General features: G+C 44.4%; 3 protein-coding genes across 3 annotated transcripts; 2 read left to right on the top strand and 1 right to left on the bottom strand.

The window, feature by feature from the left end:
* Positions 1 to 3,820: 3,820 nt before the first annotated feature.
* Positions 3,821 to 5,716, top strand: BHQ10_006591 (uncharacterized protein; the record flags this gene model as incomplete). Its single annotated transcript, XM_040879194.1, has 4 exons — positions 3,821 to 4,121; positions 4,587 to 4,917; positions 4,983 to 5,436; positions 5,504 to 5,716. 4 exons carry the CDS (start codon positions 3,821 to 3,823, stop codon positions 5,714 to 5,716), a joined length of 1,299 nt encoding a protein of 432 aa, XP_040735095.1.
* Positions 5,717 to 6,078: 362 nt separating this feature from the next.
* Positions 6,079 to 8,105, bottom strand: BHQ10_006590 (uncharacterized protein; the record flags this gene model as incomplete). Its single annotated transcript, XM_040879193.1, has 4 exons — positions 6,079 to 7,319; positions 7,385 to 7,481; positions 7,546 to 7,832; positions 7,880 to 8,105. The coding sequence occupies 4 exons, from the start codon at positions 8,103 to 8,105 to the stop codon at positions 6,079 to 6,081; spliced, it is 1,851 nt and encodes a 616-aa protein (XP_040735094.1).
* A 2,610-nt stretch (positions 8,106 to 10,715) lies between these two features.
* Positions 10,716 to 12,544, top strand: BHQ10_006589 (uncharacterized protein; the record flags this gene model as incomplete). The annotated part of the gene is made up of 7 exons (XM_040879191.1): positions 10,716 to 10,883; positions 10,937 to 10,975; positions 11,037 to 11,152; positions 11,204 to 11,312; positions 11,371 to 11,599; positions 11,660 to 12,210; positions 12,263 to 12,544. 7 exons carry the CDS (start codon positions 10,716 to 10,718, stop codon positions 12,542 to 12,544), a joined length of 1,494 nt encoding a protein of 497 aa, XP_040735093.1.
* Between the last annotated feature and the right edge of the window lie 3,467 nt (positions 12,545 to 16,011).

Genomic DNA, 16,011 nt, shown 5'->3' with positions numbered 1-16,011 from the left:
CCTGCGGCATCGTATTGATTATTCCAGAATCTTGCCGCATTTGATAGAGTTTGAAGAAAGTTATAGAAACGGCTTCTGTGCTATGGATTTGATACGGAAGAACCAATCAGTCTGTGGGCACAACATAACACGTACGTGGCTGCCTGAATACCTTCGATTCAGGTATTAGAATCCAAGATGGAGAATGGAGTCTTCTACTCCGCAACTTTTCCAGTACAGTCATCCTTCACTCGTCTTACGGTCTTCGTGATCAATGTATGCTTTACTCCACTAGCCTACTAAGCGGAGTGCGTTGTTGATCCCGTCCCCATACGTACTGACTCGCCGAGTCGTTGCGCGTTACTCGTATCCAGCTCACCGAGTTAAATTGAAAATGATATAATCGGTAGTTGTCAAACACGAGTTCAGCTACCGGCATCACGTCAGGGATACTCGGCACTCACCGGGTTTCATTTTGATCGTGGTCCGGGGTTGACAGCATCTATCAAGCAGTGACGGGCACACTATCGAGCAATCTTGAAACAAGATGTGTTAACTCAACTTTGTTACTAGGGCTTTGACTATTGGCCACTAGTGTTAAAGTACCCACTCAGCATCCATTAACTAGGGAGCAAGTGGTTAGTACTGACCAACCGTACTACGTTTGTACTACGGAGTAGTGTTTGGTAATGAGGAGCTTCGAGTGTACGCAATTTACGAAGGTTTGAAAAGCATCAAAATCGTACTAGTTTCCTCGGCTCCTTAGATACGCAAATGCAACCTTGGACAACAAATCATCAACCCCGCCATCGGCAGATATTGCCGATTTTTGTTAACAAGGTCTGTCGAAAGGCCCCGGCTGAAGAATCCTCATCCTTCCTACAAATTTCGGTCCGTCGAATTCAACTCCGTATTTCATGAGCTATTGTGTCAACGATATTTCTGGAATATTCTTGTTGGGATTTGGCTTTGGATTTGGCTTTTCTTCCCCGGACTTTCGATGTTCCCATAAAACCCACTCAAAGTAGTCCAATCATACTGCTTATGTACTTACAGATCTATGAAGCACAGATTTGACTAGCTTAAGTACCGGTAAAGTCAAGATTGTGTAACTTCCGTGTTCTGAGCAAGAACGTTCAGCATGCCTCCCAAAATCACATGCTTATGCTGGAGTATATTTGATACTTTAAACTAGATCAGGCCACCTGCATGAGGAGGTATTGAGTCAATTAGATCGATTAATGCACACAGTTAACAGTGAACAACCTGCTCTAGCCCTAGTGTACGTAGTACAGAGTCCACGCACTACAGACTAACCACTAACCCCTCTCCAGCATCTGCCAAGGGGATATCTGGTTTTAAAATTGCAAAGGATACGCACTTTCACGTGCAAGAACTACGTCAAGGATGATTTTGGTGAATGCCATGCATTAGTGTGTCGGGCAGGTCTGCGCACGGTTCTCACCTCCCTGTATACTTATTACAACTATTGAGGTCTATGAATAAAGGATCGATACATAGACTGTGGCAAGTGCGTTATTTTTCTTCGTCTTTCCAACTCAGGATGCTTAGCTCGATTACTTATTCTGCGTTGGTTGGTTCTTTTCAAGATTTTGCCCTGCGCGTCGAAAATGTAACTACGTACATATCTCCGATCAAGCCCTAGACAATAAATCAACGGATTACAGAGGACCGAGTACGATCTTGCGTTATCAGTTATTGTATGATTCTGTCGTCAAGGCAAAAAATCACTCATGAAGGTTTTCGTGATTACCACAAAATATCATCAGTTTTCGCATTAATGCTCGTGATATATTTCTAGAAGGGTACGTACACCGAAGTAGGTCTCCGGATTGCCGACGCCCTGAATTTTTGCCGACTGTTCAGATATAACTACATGCTTTTGCAACCGACGAGGAATAGCCATAATTAGCGAGTAGTAACTACTAGTCAGACTTTTAGTTGTTTCAGGAAGTAAAAATAGTTGTGAAAAGATGTGGGCTGTGAAGCGATTCGAGCCCCCTCTTTCGAGACGGAGGCTGAACTTGTCGTCATCATGCACCCCAATGTCAAGGCGCTAGAAAATAATGAATGGTAATATGGATCGTCTAAATCTCTTTCAGCTTCCCTGAATTGGCCTGCAGTTACGTCGATTACGATAATGAACATGCGATTTCGTGGGCATGGGTGGTGTGAGTACGTACCACGTACGTGTGTATGTGTATCAATGATGACTCGGGTTCTCCGGTCAAAGACCTCTCGGCATCGTCTTCCTGTTTCTTTTCTTTTTCTTCTCTAGCGACTGCCTTGTCAGGTGTAGTACCCCATAGTGCGCTCTCGCATCTGCCGGTCAGGCCACCGGCCATGTTAGCGGCGGTCGTTCCTGCAGATACCCTTCTCGCTCGTTGGCTGTCAAGGTAATAAATGGACTATTAGCCCGGGAAGATCATAAGTTAGACTTTTACTACTACGAAATTTATCGCTCCGGCTATGCCGGGATCAGTAACGCTGGTGTTCCAAACAAGTGACATGACCGAGAAGGTTGGAAGGGAAAGGGCTGAACAGTCACTAATGTAAATCCGATTTCCGATTTTCGGTGGTATCGTATTAATGTATCGTATGGAATTAGACTCATTATTAATTGATAGCCCCTCCTCGATGCGCGGGGAAGTGACTACATTCAGAAATCCAGAAAAAATCAAGAATCGAGATGCATCGATGGCTCATGAGGGCCTGATGCGAGCTGCACAATCACGATCGTCAGTACAATGCAACATTTCAGATTTCAAAATCGTTCGCAATCATGCATCGATCCTACCCAAGATTGTCTCCACGTCAGCGTCAATTATGTAGGTACTCGACCATCATCAAAGCGTCTCGTTTCAGATTAGTAAAATGGTTACAGTTCATCCATACTTTATCTACTCGGATTGGTACTAGTCCGTACGCCGTATTATATCTTTCGACCTATGAAAAACCCGGTAAAGTCTACGACGGAGGCCCGTCCAAATTCCGTAGATTTAATTAGTCCGTTAGTCGGTATGTATGTTGGTGATAATTGATTACAGTTTTTGCGGAGGAGTAAATCATTTTGACGCTCGGCCTTGCGAGCCACACATATCAACCCCTGCCTATTATCGGCACATGTAGTTAGGGCTTTGACTTGCCTGATTGAAAACACCACGAGTCCAAAGGGTATGGATTCAGGTACACCGAGAGCCCAAACGGGCGTAGAATGATCCACCCCCAGGCTACAATTAGCGTTAGAAGTTAGTCTTTGTCTTTAGTCTTTGCTACGTACGTATTGGCAACGCTCCGTTTAGATCCCGTTTATTCCTTCACCGTCAGTCAAAGTAGGCCCTTGAATCTTGAACTTTTTTCAACCAAAGTATGCCCGACTAAAGCATTGTTGGTTTAGTTGCGTGGCTCCTGAAATATACTCTAACTTATGCGGAGGCTTTCACACTAGGTGTAAGTTTTTTCCCCGGTCTTTTTCCCCAGTGAATCCATTCGTCAATACATGCGAGAGACGACTAGGTATGGTCAAAATCAAGGTCAACGTCACCGTCCATATCTATTGAAATTACTCTTAAAAGGTGCTTAGTCAATTTGACCGATCATGTATGTATCGTATAGTTACAGGGTATCCACTTGAGGGAAGTAAAATAAAAGAAGTCGGAAATCCAGTTCATTTCAGCTCATCTATATTCAATCTAAAGTCCGTACTGTATCTAACATATTGAACACCAAGTACAGTTAGCAATACGATGTGAAACGTTCAACAACATTTCCTTCGAGATCTGCGATAAGTGCACCTGCAAACTTGTTTATCATCTTCACAATGACTTCCGTTTTCAAGTCCGAAATTGATGCAGCTTCGCCTCCTCCTCCTCAACAAAAGGCTTCAAAACAGGCCTGTGACAACTGCCGACGACGCAAGATCAAATGCAATCGTGCTCAGCCATGTGATAAATGCCAACGTCTGCTCTTATCCTGCTCTTACTGCGACGTCCTGCAGAGAAAGGGGCCCAAGTTCCGTACATTGTATCCCCTTGCACCCCTGCAGACATTAGTCTCGCAATACCCGACTCCTCCTCAGAGTATTGCTGATAAAGGAAGTCAAGCTGAGTTGATGGTCCCACGTGAGTATAATCCTAAACACCTGCTTCTTACCTAGACCTGAAAGGTTTGCTAACCTTCAAGGGGGATGTTGACAGTGGAAGGCTGGTCCGCTCCAGTACCATGGAATATTAAACATGAAAGTTATTCCTCACCGGAATCTGTCGACTCTCAATATGAGATGCCGAGTACTAGTGGTGGCTATCAGCAAACAGCCCTGCTCCCACAGCCACCATCTCAATCTCCATTAATGTCACACCAACCGCAATTACAGCCTGAAACCCAGTCACGGTCACAATCCGGACGCTTATCTGCTATGGTAATATTGGTACATATAAATGTCTACTTAAAGTACCTATATCCGATCATACCTGTGGTCAACCCGGAGAATATTCTTAACGACAGTCAACAACCCGAACAACTCACCGCGGAGCGGTATTCATTCATAACCGCCCTTTGCGCTGCAACCCATATTCAGCTGCAACTAGACGCCATGATTGACCCGTCCTCCTCTTCTGCATACTACGATTCTTCACTTGCTCTATCCGGAATAGAGATTTTGACCGAAGCAACTAATGCAAGAAATGAATGCAACAATATCTGCGAACAAGTCACGCTGGAATCACTCCTAACTTCATTTTTCCTGTTTGCTGCTTATGGCAACCTAGATCGTCAGAATGAGGCTTGGTTTTATTTAAGTCAAGCTACGTCCATGGCTTTGACGCTTGGGCTTCACCGGGAAGCTACTTATTCCGCTTTTGGGGAAGATGAGGCCGAAGAACGGAGAAGAGTGTTCTGGTTATTGTTTGTGACTGAAAGGTAAGTCTTAAAAAGCATTCTTGTACTTAGATGTCAATAGTAGCCGCTAACTTCCGCGATAATAGAGCGTATGCCCTTCAACAAGCAAAGCCCATTATGCTTCGAAACTCCATTCGAAAGCCTGCCATTCTATCGACAGAAGATCACATAATCCAGTACGGATTCTACAATCTTATCAGCATATTTGAGAAAATCACGGCAGAGCTATTCGACTGGATAGCCATTGAATGTGATGAAACTTTTATAGCAAGCATGACTTCGGGCCGGACCAACCTACGGGATATGAGTCGACAGCATCACTTCAGTCAGCCTATTCCTATCGGGAGCGTCGCAGAGATTCAGAATCTAGATATCGCCGGGACACAACAGTGGCTTCAAGCCATGGCTTGGAAGCTCTCGATGAGCGACCTATCGCAATTCAGAAGTACAGATGCTTTGTTACCTTTTCATTTCCCGGTATTGGTTGCGAAGGCAGTAATGGATGTATTTCAGGGCTCGACGGTATTACAATCAGCAGGTGTGAGTAACAAGCTTCCTTTCCATAGTATGGTTCCTTTCGGACTAGAACTGATTGGTTTATGTTCAGGGCCATGACCGAAGGATGTCAATTATCAAGTCGGAGTCTGGGATGCAAGGTTATCCAACTCGCGATATCAATAATGAGGAGTTCCTTCTCGACATCATGAACATTCTCTCGCGTATCCGTCCAAATAATAGCCACCAACCTCAAGCTCACCATTCTTTTCTCTCGCAAATCCCGCCGACATCCACCTCGCCCTCCAATCAATTCTTTCGATAAGATATAACGACGACATGGTTTCGTGCATTAATGTTTACTGGAAAGCGGATAGATTCAAAGTGCATTTTGGGGGATCTTTTGAATTGCGTTCTGCGAATATACCAATTTCACTAGTTTGTCTCAAGTTTTCAAAACTCTGTACACTATCTTCTAGTCTACTAGTCATACACGTGGTTACATGATGCTGCTTTCGAGATATAGCTTCCTTCACCTAAGACCCATACTTATAGCAATGGCTACAAAAATCGGACTATGTGCCTTCGTAACAGTGCAATCGCTCCCCTTGTTATGTATGCATTGTAAGTTTAACAAGGCATTTATATACATTTCTTCAATTAGATCAGCAGGACTTAGGCTTCAGCCTACTGCCAGCTATCATTGATGCAGGCAGTGCTCACACCGCAATCACTGGCCACAGTATACACCCGATTTGGATCGTTTTCCCAAGTAATTGTACCACTTTCATTCTTGAAGAACTTGTATTCAAATGCGGTGCCACTGGGCAGATTCAGTGTGACATACCAAAGATTATCGGCTGACCGATAATCCTGGGCACTCAACAAAATCGCCTCGCTGGCAGCGGTGGACCAACTACCGAGCGCTGAGATGTTACCTGTCAAATAGATATCTTGTCCGAGGCTTGTCGTCACAATTTCCTGGAATGTGACGGCTAGTTTGGCGGGGGCTGTGCAAGAGGGTCTAGTACTGCTCGTAGGTGCCGTGGGCCAAGCTGTGTTAGTCGCAGATGTGTAGCTACCTGTGGCGGAAGATGCGGAGCAAGTTGTTGGCACGGTATTTCCGTTACTAGAGCCCCATGATGCGGGCACTGTACCTGCGCGTCGGGCAGCTGCCGTGAGCAGAGCTGCATATGACCAAGTCAAAGCGGAGGCCGACAGAGGTGCGCCGGTATCACGCTGGAACTGTTCGGCAAGTGTGCCGTCTGCCGGTGTGTATTTCTCGACGATGCTCATGTATCCGTCTGCGTAGGTCTGCACGGCTGAAATGAGTGCATCAAATGTGGATGATCCAGAGGCGTATGTTCCTGTCGCTGCGGAAGAGTAAATAGCCTGGAAGAACCCGAGGCTGACGGAGGTGATGGTAATAGAGCCAATCTTTTTCCATTGATAAATCGCATCATACAACTGTTCTGCTGCGGCAGTAGTAGCCAAGTACCAGGGATTGCCTCCCTGATATACATCTTCAGCGTAGCGGCCAACAGCAACAGCAGAGCTAGCAGCAATTCCTGAGTTGAGCGAGTATACGCTGCGGAAGGAATCCGTAACAGCCTTGTGGTTAGCAAGGGCTTTTGCGGAGCAAGGCTGGAAAGTTGCATCATCGCAGCTGCTCGCCTCTGGATCAAATGTCTCAATAACTCCCAGAATCGAATTAGCGTCCAAGCCTGTACGGCCGTTGCTAGCAAAATTGGAAAGAATGTATGAGCCTGTCCAATATGACTGTAGAAAACAAAGGACTTGAGGAGCCTGAGAGACACAGTTGGCACAAGACTCGCCGAGAGACGTGGCGAGGGCATTGCCCTCGACTAACGCACGATGTTGGGCTGCTGTAGTGAAGAAAGACGATCCCTGTGTTTCTTCCCAGAGGTCTGTTTCGGCGTGTCAGTGCTGCACACATTATCTGGTAGATAGTTCAAGGCTAAGGAGGACTCACCAAATGTAGTCTTATTCCAGTACTGGGCGACATAGGCCAAATCGTTCTGGACTATAGGCCAAATTATGTCTTTTGCGGTAGAGCTTTGGCTATTATCCTATTATATTATAGTTAGATTTTTTTTAGAGCCAGGGCTGATGTGAACATCCAACAACACTTACAATTAGATAATTAGCATATGCAATCATTGCAGTTGCTCTAAGCGCAGGTCCGTCTCTTTGTGGACGGCCCCAGGAACCTGTAAATGCAGTCCTATTGACGTTGAATTTTGGCTCTCCAAGCCCAGTACCATCTGCAAGGCTTCCGGACGGATTCGAGATCCCTTGAATGACTGTTTCAACATTGATATACTCCTTGATAGTGGATTCCAAATCGGATGTGCCAGCAATGAAGTTGTCGATCAAAGTTTTGAGGGTCAGCGCCGAATCTCGAGTCCAAGTGTAGTAGTCTACAAAACATTAGAGATGTCAGGATGTCGGAGGTATATTTACCTACAGTCCGGGTCAGCCTTGCTGGGGCTTGCAAGGACAATACCCTCGTCCGCTCCTTCGGTAAAGGCACCACTTGAGCCGATATTGTCCAACACTCCCTGAAGTGCAATAGGGGTTTCAGTCGCCAACCATGAGTCCAGCGATCCTGATGCACGTGGGACAAACTCTACCAACGTTCCCTGCACTAAGGACAGCAGGTTCAGTGCTGCCAAGGCAGTAGTAACTACCATGATGCTGGTGTTTTGAACGAAGAAATGAAAATAAGGAAGGAAATGCGACCACAAAGGATTGACGATCGACAAGATTTTCGTGCGGTTATTACAATTTTTACAAGGAATAATTGATGGAAGCCAAGGCCGTGTTTAAGTAGGCTTACAATTACCGGCCAGGTACCTTGTTTATCCATGACGATCCCCGGCTAGAGATGCAAAACATCGCATACGATTTAGTTTAATCTATGTCGGTGACCAGTGAGGAGTCTGGGGACTGCCGGGCGGCGTTTGATGGCGCATGATGATAGTCGTCTGATATTGCTGGAGTGGGTATACGGTCTAAATAGCTGGAACTCGAATATCCGAGCCCTTGCTTACTCGGGATTGACTGCTTGTAGTACGGATACGGGGTCAATTTTAATATTCTTCCTTCTCATGTTTCCTTTCCCCGGATTTCTTAAGTTTTCTCCGCGTGTGAAGACTTGTCCGCGTCTTGAAGATGTTCGATGTTGTCATTTGAAAATGCAGTACGTATGCACTCCGCAGAGTGTACCCCACAGTCTCGGACGATCAGCTTAGATTTGTGTGTTTGTTGGCTGGTCTAGCACCGAGCCACCCGAGCTAGGGCTTTGAGTGGTTTGAAGGGTCGTCGAATGTCCGACTGAGGTGACATCGAGTATTGGACACGTGAATATTACAGGATCTATAGGCGCGTCAACCACCAATAATTTGGCATTTTGACATGTCTCTCTCCTCTTTGGCAGTCGATTAACTTCTGTCCAATGTTACGATTGACCGATAGGTTTGACTCCGAAATTTACTACGGGCTCTGCTGGTCTATCTTTATTCTTAGAGGTCGACTGTAGTACTAATTTCTGCCTTTTGGCATGTGATGAAGAGTACTCCGTAGCGACGTGAAAATTTTTGGCCAGTGAGAGACACTACGTACTTAATTACTGAGTGGATTCCAGCCATTTCGGCTTGTTGGGGCTAGGATGCTTGTGAATAGCATAGGTAAACAAGCAAGCCACCCCGTCGCGACTACATCCAGGGAAATATCCAACTCTCTCTCAGTATGCCCTGATTAGTACGATCTTCAGTTTTATTGCTTATGAAATAATTCTGGCAAATCAAATCTAACTTTTACGAGTCAGGTCGTCAACAAGCTCACGGCAGTTGCTTCAGTGCAATACTCAAAGATCCATCGTCTATGAAATATACACTAGCTACTTGTAAATTCATGCGACATAATATCGAATTGACTCGTCGTTTCAATGTGTCCACAACAAGGTCCATAATGATCAATAAAACCGAGCAAGTCAGAGCTACGTTTAGAGTCATCACTCCGGGAGTCCATTTAAAATCTGCCGAGAATTCTAGAAATATACCATCGTTTCGTACATATTTAAACATGGCTACGTGTGCCTAATTAGTAGCTAGTGCTGCCAGCGCAAAGCGCCAAAGAAGCCGACGATTAGGTCCCCACTAAGTCATCAACTTCGTATAGCCTCATGCTGACCATCAAGTCTTAGCTACTGAATTTTCGTTGAGAAAGATGAAAAAGCCGCTTCATATGAAGCTCAATCGGTGGAAGAATCAAGAAAAAATTAGATCACAGTCAATTTCCACATAGATTCCCCGTGTAATGACGTTTTCGTACTCCTATAGAAGTTTGCGGATCACATCCTCACGCGGCAAAATAACCTATTGTTCAGGTACAAAGAGTCTTTTATGACTGGTAATTCCATAAAAGAGATGCAGTAGGAACTGATAGGTCGCCCAATCCTTTCCAAAATTCCACCTCTGTAGCTCCACAGAGTCCATACAACTACTAGCCCGGATAGAAGATCGGCAGATGTGATCGTGTAAAAGACTATTTAAGTATGACACTCGATACCTCCAATACGCACGTATGAGTGTGCACAAAGTGTCTGTTTCAAAGAGATTCTATCTCCAAGATAACCGACCACAACAGGGCTTCACCGAAGGAACATGTATCTTTCGGATCACCCGGTAGCTCCTCAACATGATTCAATCATCTCAGGGTTTCAATTCAGGGTGAACTAAGTGATCGTAGTTGAGTACTATCTTTGCTGGTGAAACAAGACAGACGAAAGATTTGCCCCCCCCAAAAAGCCGAATTTACCGAATGTACCGATAATAATCCGTAGGTGTGCAACATAGAATAGAACCATGCTGAAGCTAATATTCTATAAAACAATATGAGATCAAAAGATTTGGACCAACCGATTCCAAATATTAGAACGTCTACTCCGTATGCGTCCAGTTGCATGCAAGGACCACAAGCCGTGGCCCCTTGAGATCGTCGCCCTGCCTAATCTCCGCCCCCGTTGCTAGAACGTTACAGTGACTAAGATGGGTTTGTGGATTTAATGCGGACCTCTTGAAGACAAGAATGGTTCTTAGAACACCATCTTGAAAGGACATCAAGCTATAAGAAGACGCGCGGTCATCTTCAAGTCGTTCTGTCTTTTCGGAGTATCGTACCAATACTAGATTGCTGGGAATCTGTGTTGCTATGCTAATGCTTTCTTTCTCCTGAAATTATAATCTTTTCTCTTCATGGTTTATATCCTTTCGTTCATTTCGAACAAACTGATCAACAAGATGAAGCTGTCGCTCTTCGCAAGCGCTGCAGTTGCAGGTCTTCTAGCACAGGTTGCTGAAGCTGCTACTCCAGATGAATGGCGCTCACGGTCCATTTACTTTCTTCTCACTGATCGATTTTCTCGGACCGACAATTCAACCACTGCAGAGTGTGATGCTCAATTAGGTGTACGTCCTAAATTCTGTGTGACTTGGAGTCTAAATAGACTAACTCTCCATAGCAATACTGTGGAGGATCATGGCAGGGAATCATCAACCAGGTATGTCAATCACAGTAGTTAAGCGAGTTCAGTATTGACGAGACTAACGAAATCCGTTCAGTTGGACTATATACAGAATATGGGATTCACGGCCATCTGGATTACTCCTGTCACTGAGCAGTTGCCTCAATCTACTTCAGATGGAGAAGCTTATCACGGCTACTGGCAACAGGACATGTATGTCTTATGTTTAATTGTTCTTCTACTTGTGACTGACATTGAAATCAGTTACTCCATTAATTCGAACTACGGTACAGCCGAAGACTTGCAAGCTTTGGCTACGGCTCTCCATGATCGTGGTATGTACCTCATGGTTGACGTCGTAGCAAACCACATGGTAAGTCTATTTCATTCTTCCCAATCGGCAGTAAATCAAACTTACATGATGGCAAAAGGGTTACGCCGGTGCTGGCACAGACGTAGACTACTCAGTCTTCAATCCCTTCAACAGCCAAGACTATTTCCATACTTACTGCGAAATCACCGATTACTCCAACTTGACCATGGTCGAAGAATGCTGGGAAGGCGACAATATTGTCTCGCTTCCAGATCTTGACACGGAGAGTACCGATGTGCAGAACATCTGGTATAGCTGGATCCCAGAATTAGTCTCAAACTACTCCAGTAAGTGCAGTTCATTTCCATGCTCTTTTCGGGAGACAACCAAATCTAATGATCGTAAAGTCGACGGTCTCCGTCTTGACTCCGCGCTCGAAGTACAGCAAGACTTCTGGCCTTCCTGGGTCAGCGCATCTGGCGTTTACTGCGTTGGTGAAGTCGACAATGGCGACACAACCATCGCATGTCCGTACCAAAACTACCTCGACGGAATTCTTAACTACCCAACATACTTCCCCCTTGTCCGCGCCTTTGAGAGCACCAGCGGCAGCATCTCCGATCTATACAACATGGTCAACACCGTCAAATCCGACTGCAGCGACTCGAACTTGCTAGGCTCCTTTTCGGAGAACCACGACAACCCGCGATTCGCTTCCTACACTTCGGACTTTTCGCTCGCCAAGAACGTTCTAGCTTTCACAATCTTGTCGGACGGTATCCCAATTATCTATGCCGGTCAGGAACAACATTACAGTGGTAGCAGCGTGCCCACTAACCGCGAAGCGACTTGGTTGAGCGGGTTTGATACTTCTGCTGAGCTTTACACATGGATTGCGAAGCTCAATCAGATCCGCAACTATGCTCTTCAATGGGACAATGGTTACACTACTTACAAGGTATGCACCGTATTTTCATCCTTTGAAATCATTCACCTAATACCTATTTCAGAGCTACCCAATCTACCAAGATAGCAACAACCTCGCCATCCGGAAAGGCAGCAACGAAAGTCAAGTCGTCACCGTCCTCTCCAACTCCGGCGCGGACGCCAGTTCTTACAGCTTGACCATCTCTGGAACAGACTTTACAGCTGGGGAGGTTATCACCGAGCTAATTACCTGCACAAACATTACTGTTAGCGACACTGGTGATATTACCGTTCCTATGGCCGGTGGATTGCCTAGCGTGTTGTACCCTGCCTCCAAGCTACTCGAGAGTGGACATCCTTGTTAAATAGCTCAAATGTCTCGACCTACACATGCTCCCTGTTGCGATATATTCCCTGATTATTGATGTATATAGTGCATAATCTTTAAGAATAAGTGTAATCTCATACTTGACGTGCTCATACCCCGATATGTCAGTGCCTGTGTCTTTAAAATATTGTTTTAATCAATGTCAGCCACTGTCGCAGAAGCTTTGTAGTGGTATAAACATATGGGCGATCCATCTCACCATGCATTTTCTGGTCTGTCGTTCCGAATGAAGATGCAGAGTTGTATAACGTTACAAACTGGACTGAAGATTTCATATAAATTGATTTGCTCATATCTGACTGCCTTGAGTCGCGACAGCCGACGATTAATACGAGCAGGGATCTGGATATTAAATTCAAATGCCGAACGGGCTAATCATACCTAGTTAACACGAAGAGAGACATGTCTTCTATGCACAGATACATCTGAAACCCGACTAAATCTATCAATTGCCACCCGAAGTGAGAGGGATTTCATATGCACCTTGACAGTAAAACCAAGGTCACAACAAAGAACAAAAAAGTGCGCATCGAGATCCATGGAATTCTTGCATAGATATATCATATTGACGGTCAATCTCAATCAGATCACACGGTCAACGATTCACCCATTGTATCTTTTCCTGTTCTGTTCTGTTCTTTGACATGCATTGTGTAACCAACTAATTTGGATCAAATATATTATGTGTGTGTAACCACCATGCTAACAGGCCCTGTCGAGGCCATGGATCTGCGGTTATACCAGGTTATGAGACAGGGAATAGCCTTGATCAATACATAGAGCTCACAATGAGATTTCATATCGATATAACTTTATTTTCGGTTTATTGTATACATGCAATATGGGTATTTCATGTGTTTGTATGCTATTTTCAATAGGTAATACAATTGTTCTTTGCATTTTTCAAGAAGTACCGTCATACGAATGCTCTAGGCCGATCCTTTATTGATGTCAAATATATCACAATAGACGAAAGAATTCAAATCCTAGGGAATACTTCGGTAACTTTGTGAGTCCTAGATGCGGTGCCAACAAGATTGGAGATCAGCGCTTGGAGATCGACAGTCCCTAGAGTACATAAAATCCAATGCGTTTTGTCACGAACAATGGAACTATCTAGGTTAAAAAGCAATCATGCCTTCTTTGAAATGATACATCTCGGGAACAAAGGGATAAAGGACAAAGCCAGGTCATTTGACGCATATGACATTTCGAAAGCAACTGAAATAGTAGCAGTAGACAAACAGCTATTTTCTGAACAGTATTCATGGTATGTAAAAGAACGCCCTGACTTCGGTATTTTGATTCAGATTACATGCCTCGGTTTTTTAGACCAAGTCTCAACATTTCCGAGCCGTGACTCGTGTTTTGAGCCTGTGTTCTTGACAAGCATATAATAACGATACGTAAATATTATTTACAGGACAAAGTGGTCATGCACGCATACAACGGAGATGTTCGGGCTTGACTCCTTCCAAACAAAAGAAAGGGGCGAACATCCGCCTTGCAATGTAGCATGTACGTAACATGTAGAATGTGCTATGTAGCATCTCAAAAAAAAAAAAAAAAGGTGAACCCTTCAAATGTAAGCCGAGGATCCATACTTAATAAAAAGGACTATTATATGTTAACACCCTATGCACATCGGCAGGCATGCAATTAAGTTATGGAACCAATCCATTTGGCGTCGGGGAGGTTGTATCTACAATCTAGTGGGAAGGAAATATTGTCCGTGCGGAATTAGATCCCGGGTTCATTGTTATATGATTCGATCGTACGTAATGGTCAAGGCTGAGTGCTGACTTGCTGCCTGGTTCTTGATTCACGATGCATCGTGAATCCTTGCGTTGGAGGGGCTTATATCTCGCCACGAAGTGTGTACTAGATACCCAATCAATCCATCGGTAAGTAGAAGTTATTCTCAAGTCACAAGATCCTTTGACATGAACCCCTCCAAAAAAAGAAAAGAACAAAAGACAACGCATTATATTTCTAATTTGCTCTCCCCATTCTCCCCCCAATCCTAGTAGCACGCGTGCACGTACCCATTACATGGATCTTGAAAAGATAGCCTTTGTGATAGCTCACATTCCTGACTAGTGCAACCAAATCCCMCCAGCCACTCATCATCCGTGGATAATAGAACCTTACTTTTATCATAATCATTTCTGCTTTTTTCTTTTCTCTCGATTTCAGATCATTTTCCCGATCATTTTCCCGATCAATCCGATCCATCTTATTCAGCAGATCATTGATGAAATTGAGCAGATCGCGATGAAAAGATCAATAAATCCGAGAAAAGAAAAAAAAGAGAAAAGAAAAGAAAAGGACAGCGCATGCACCACATGTTTGTTGTATCTGGTTTTTCAATACCATTGATACTACGGAGTACTCCCTGCGTATTTGCAACGCACACGTATGTAATTTGTTTTGAATAGTAGTATGAGATGAAATCGACCCGACAACCTGGTTTCGACTGGTAAGTCCCATGATTAGAGTACCTACATTGATCGAGATCTAATGTGGTAACGTGCATGGCATATGTATTTAGATACTAGTCAGAGGAGAGCGGAGTAAACTCGACCTCGATAAACGATCGAAATGGATATCCGAATATGAGTTTATATGTCATATCGTGGATTGGTACGCTCAGACTACATCACATACTCACAACATGTACGTCAGTCAAGAGAGCTACGTTGTACAATCAAGAGGGATGGAAATTAGACAGACGTGTCTTGCTCTTGTATGACAAGGACTGTGACGGGTGTACCGAGGTTGTGAAATGCACAAAATTGGCAAGTATGTACCTTGCTAGGGGGTATATGTATAATAAGCCCATATTATAGACAAATGCCGATGGATGATGTATCTCAGCGTCACGCACCACGTCACAGCACATCGCATCGCATCGCATGGGATTGATCGTGCATGAATAGCCTTCGACTAGCTATGTAGCTCGATGTCAAGATCTACAGAAAAAAATACTTCTGGGGAGTTCTGAATATGACATCGGTCGATCCGGTACGTTGTGTACTAATTACCGAAATAGGCAGGTCGAGCTTAGCCCTAAATTTGCCCGATTGGGTTTCACAAGTCCCAATTCAGAGCTCGCTCAGATCATTAATCTGAGAATATATTTACAAACGATGGACATATTTTATTTGACAACAAGCGATACAGCTTGGCCGATATCGAACTAATAAGTGGTTTTATCGGTCTTCCCACGTATTTTGAGGGTTTGGATGGCCGCATATGAAAAGTCACGTTATTTTCGAGATTTGACAGATCTTGATTCAAGCATAGGTGTTACATAACAACGGTGATTGCATGATTATACAGAACGTCGTGCAGATCACCTTTGACCAGCTTCCTTATCAAGATAGAAGAGATCCAAAACATACCCATCAGCCACGACTAATCAGATTATTGGTTTGAAATAGA

Source organism: Talaromyces amestolkiae (assembly GCF_001896365.1).
Source record: "Talaromyces amestolkiae strain CIB chromosome Unknown scaffold12.1, whole genome shotgun sequence".
NCBI lineage: Eukaryota > Fungi > Ascomycota > Eurotiomycetes > Eurotiales > Trichocomaceae > Talaromyces > Talaromyces amestolkiae.
This window is presented reverse-complemented; position numbering and strand designations above follow the sequence as displayed.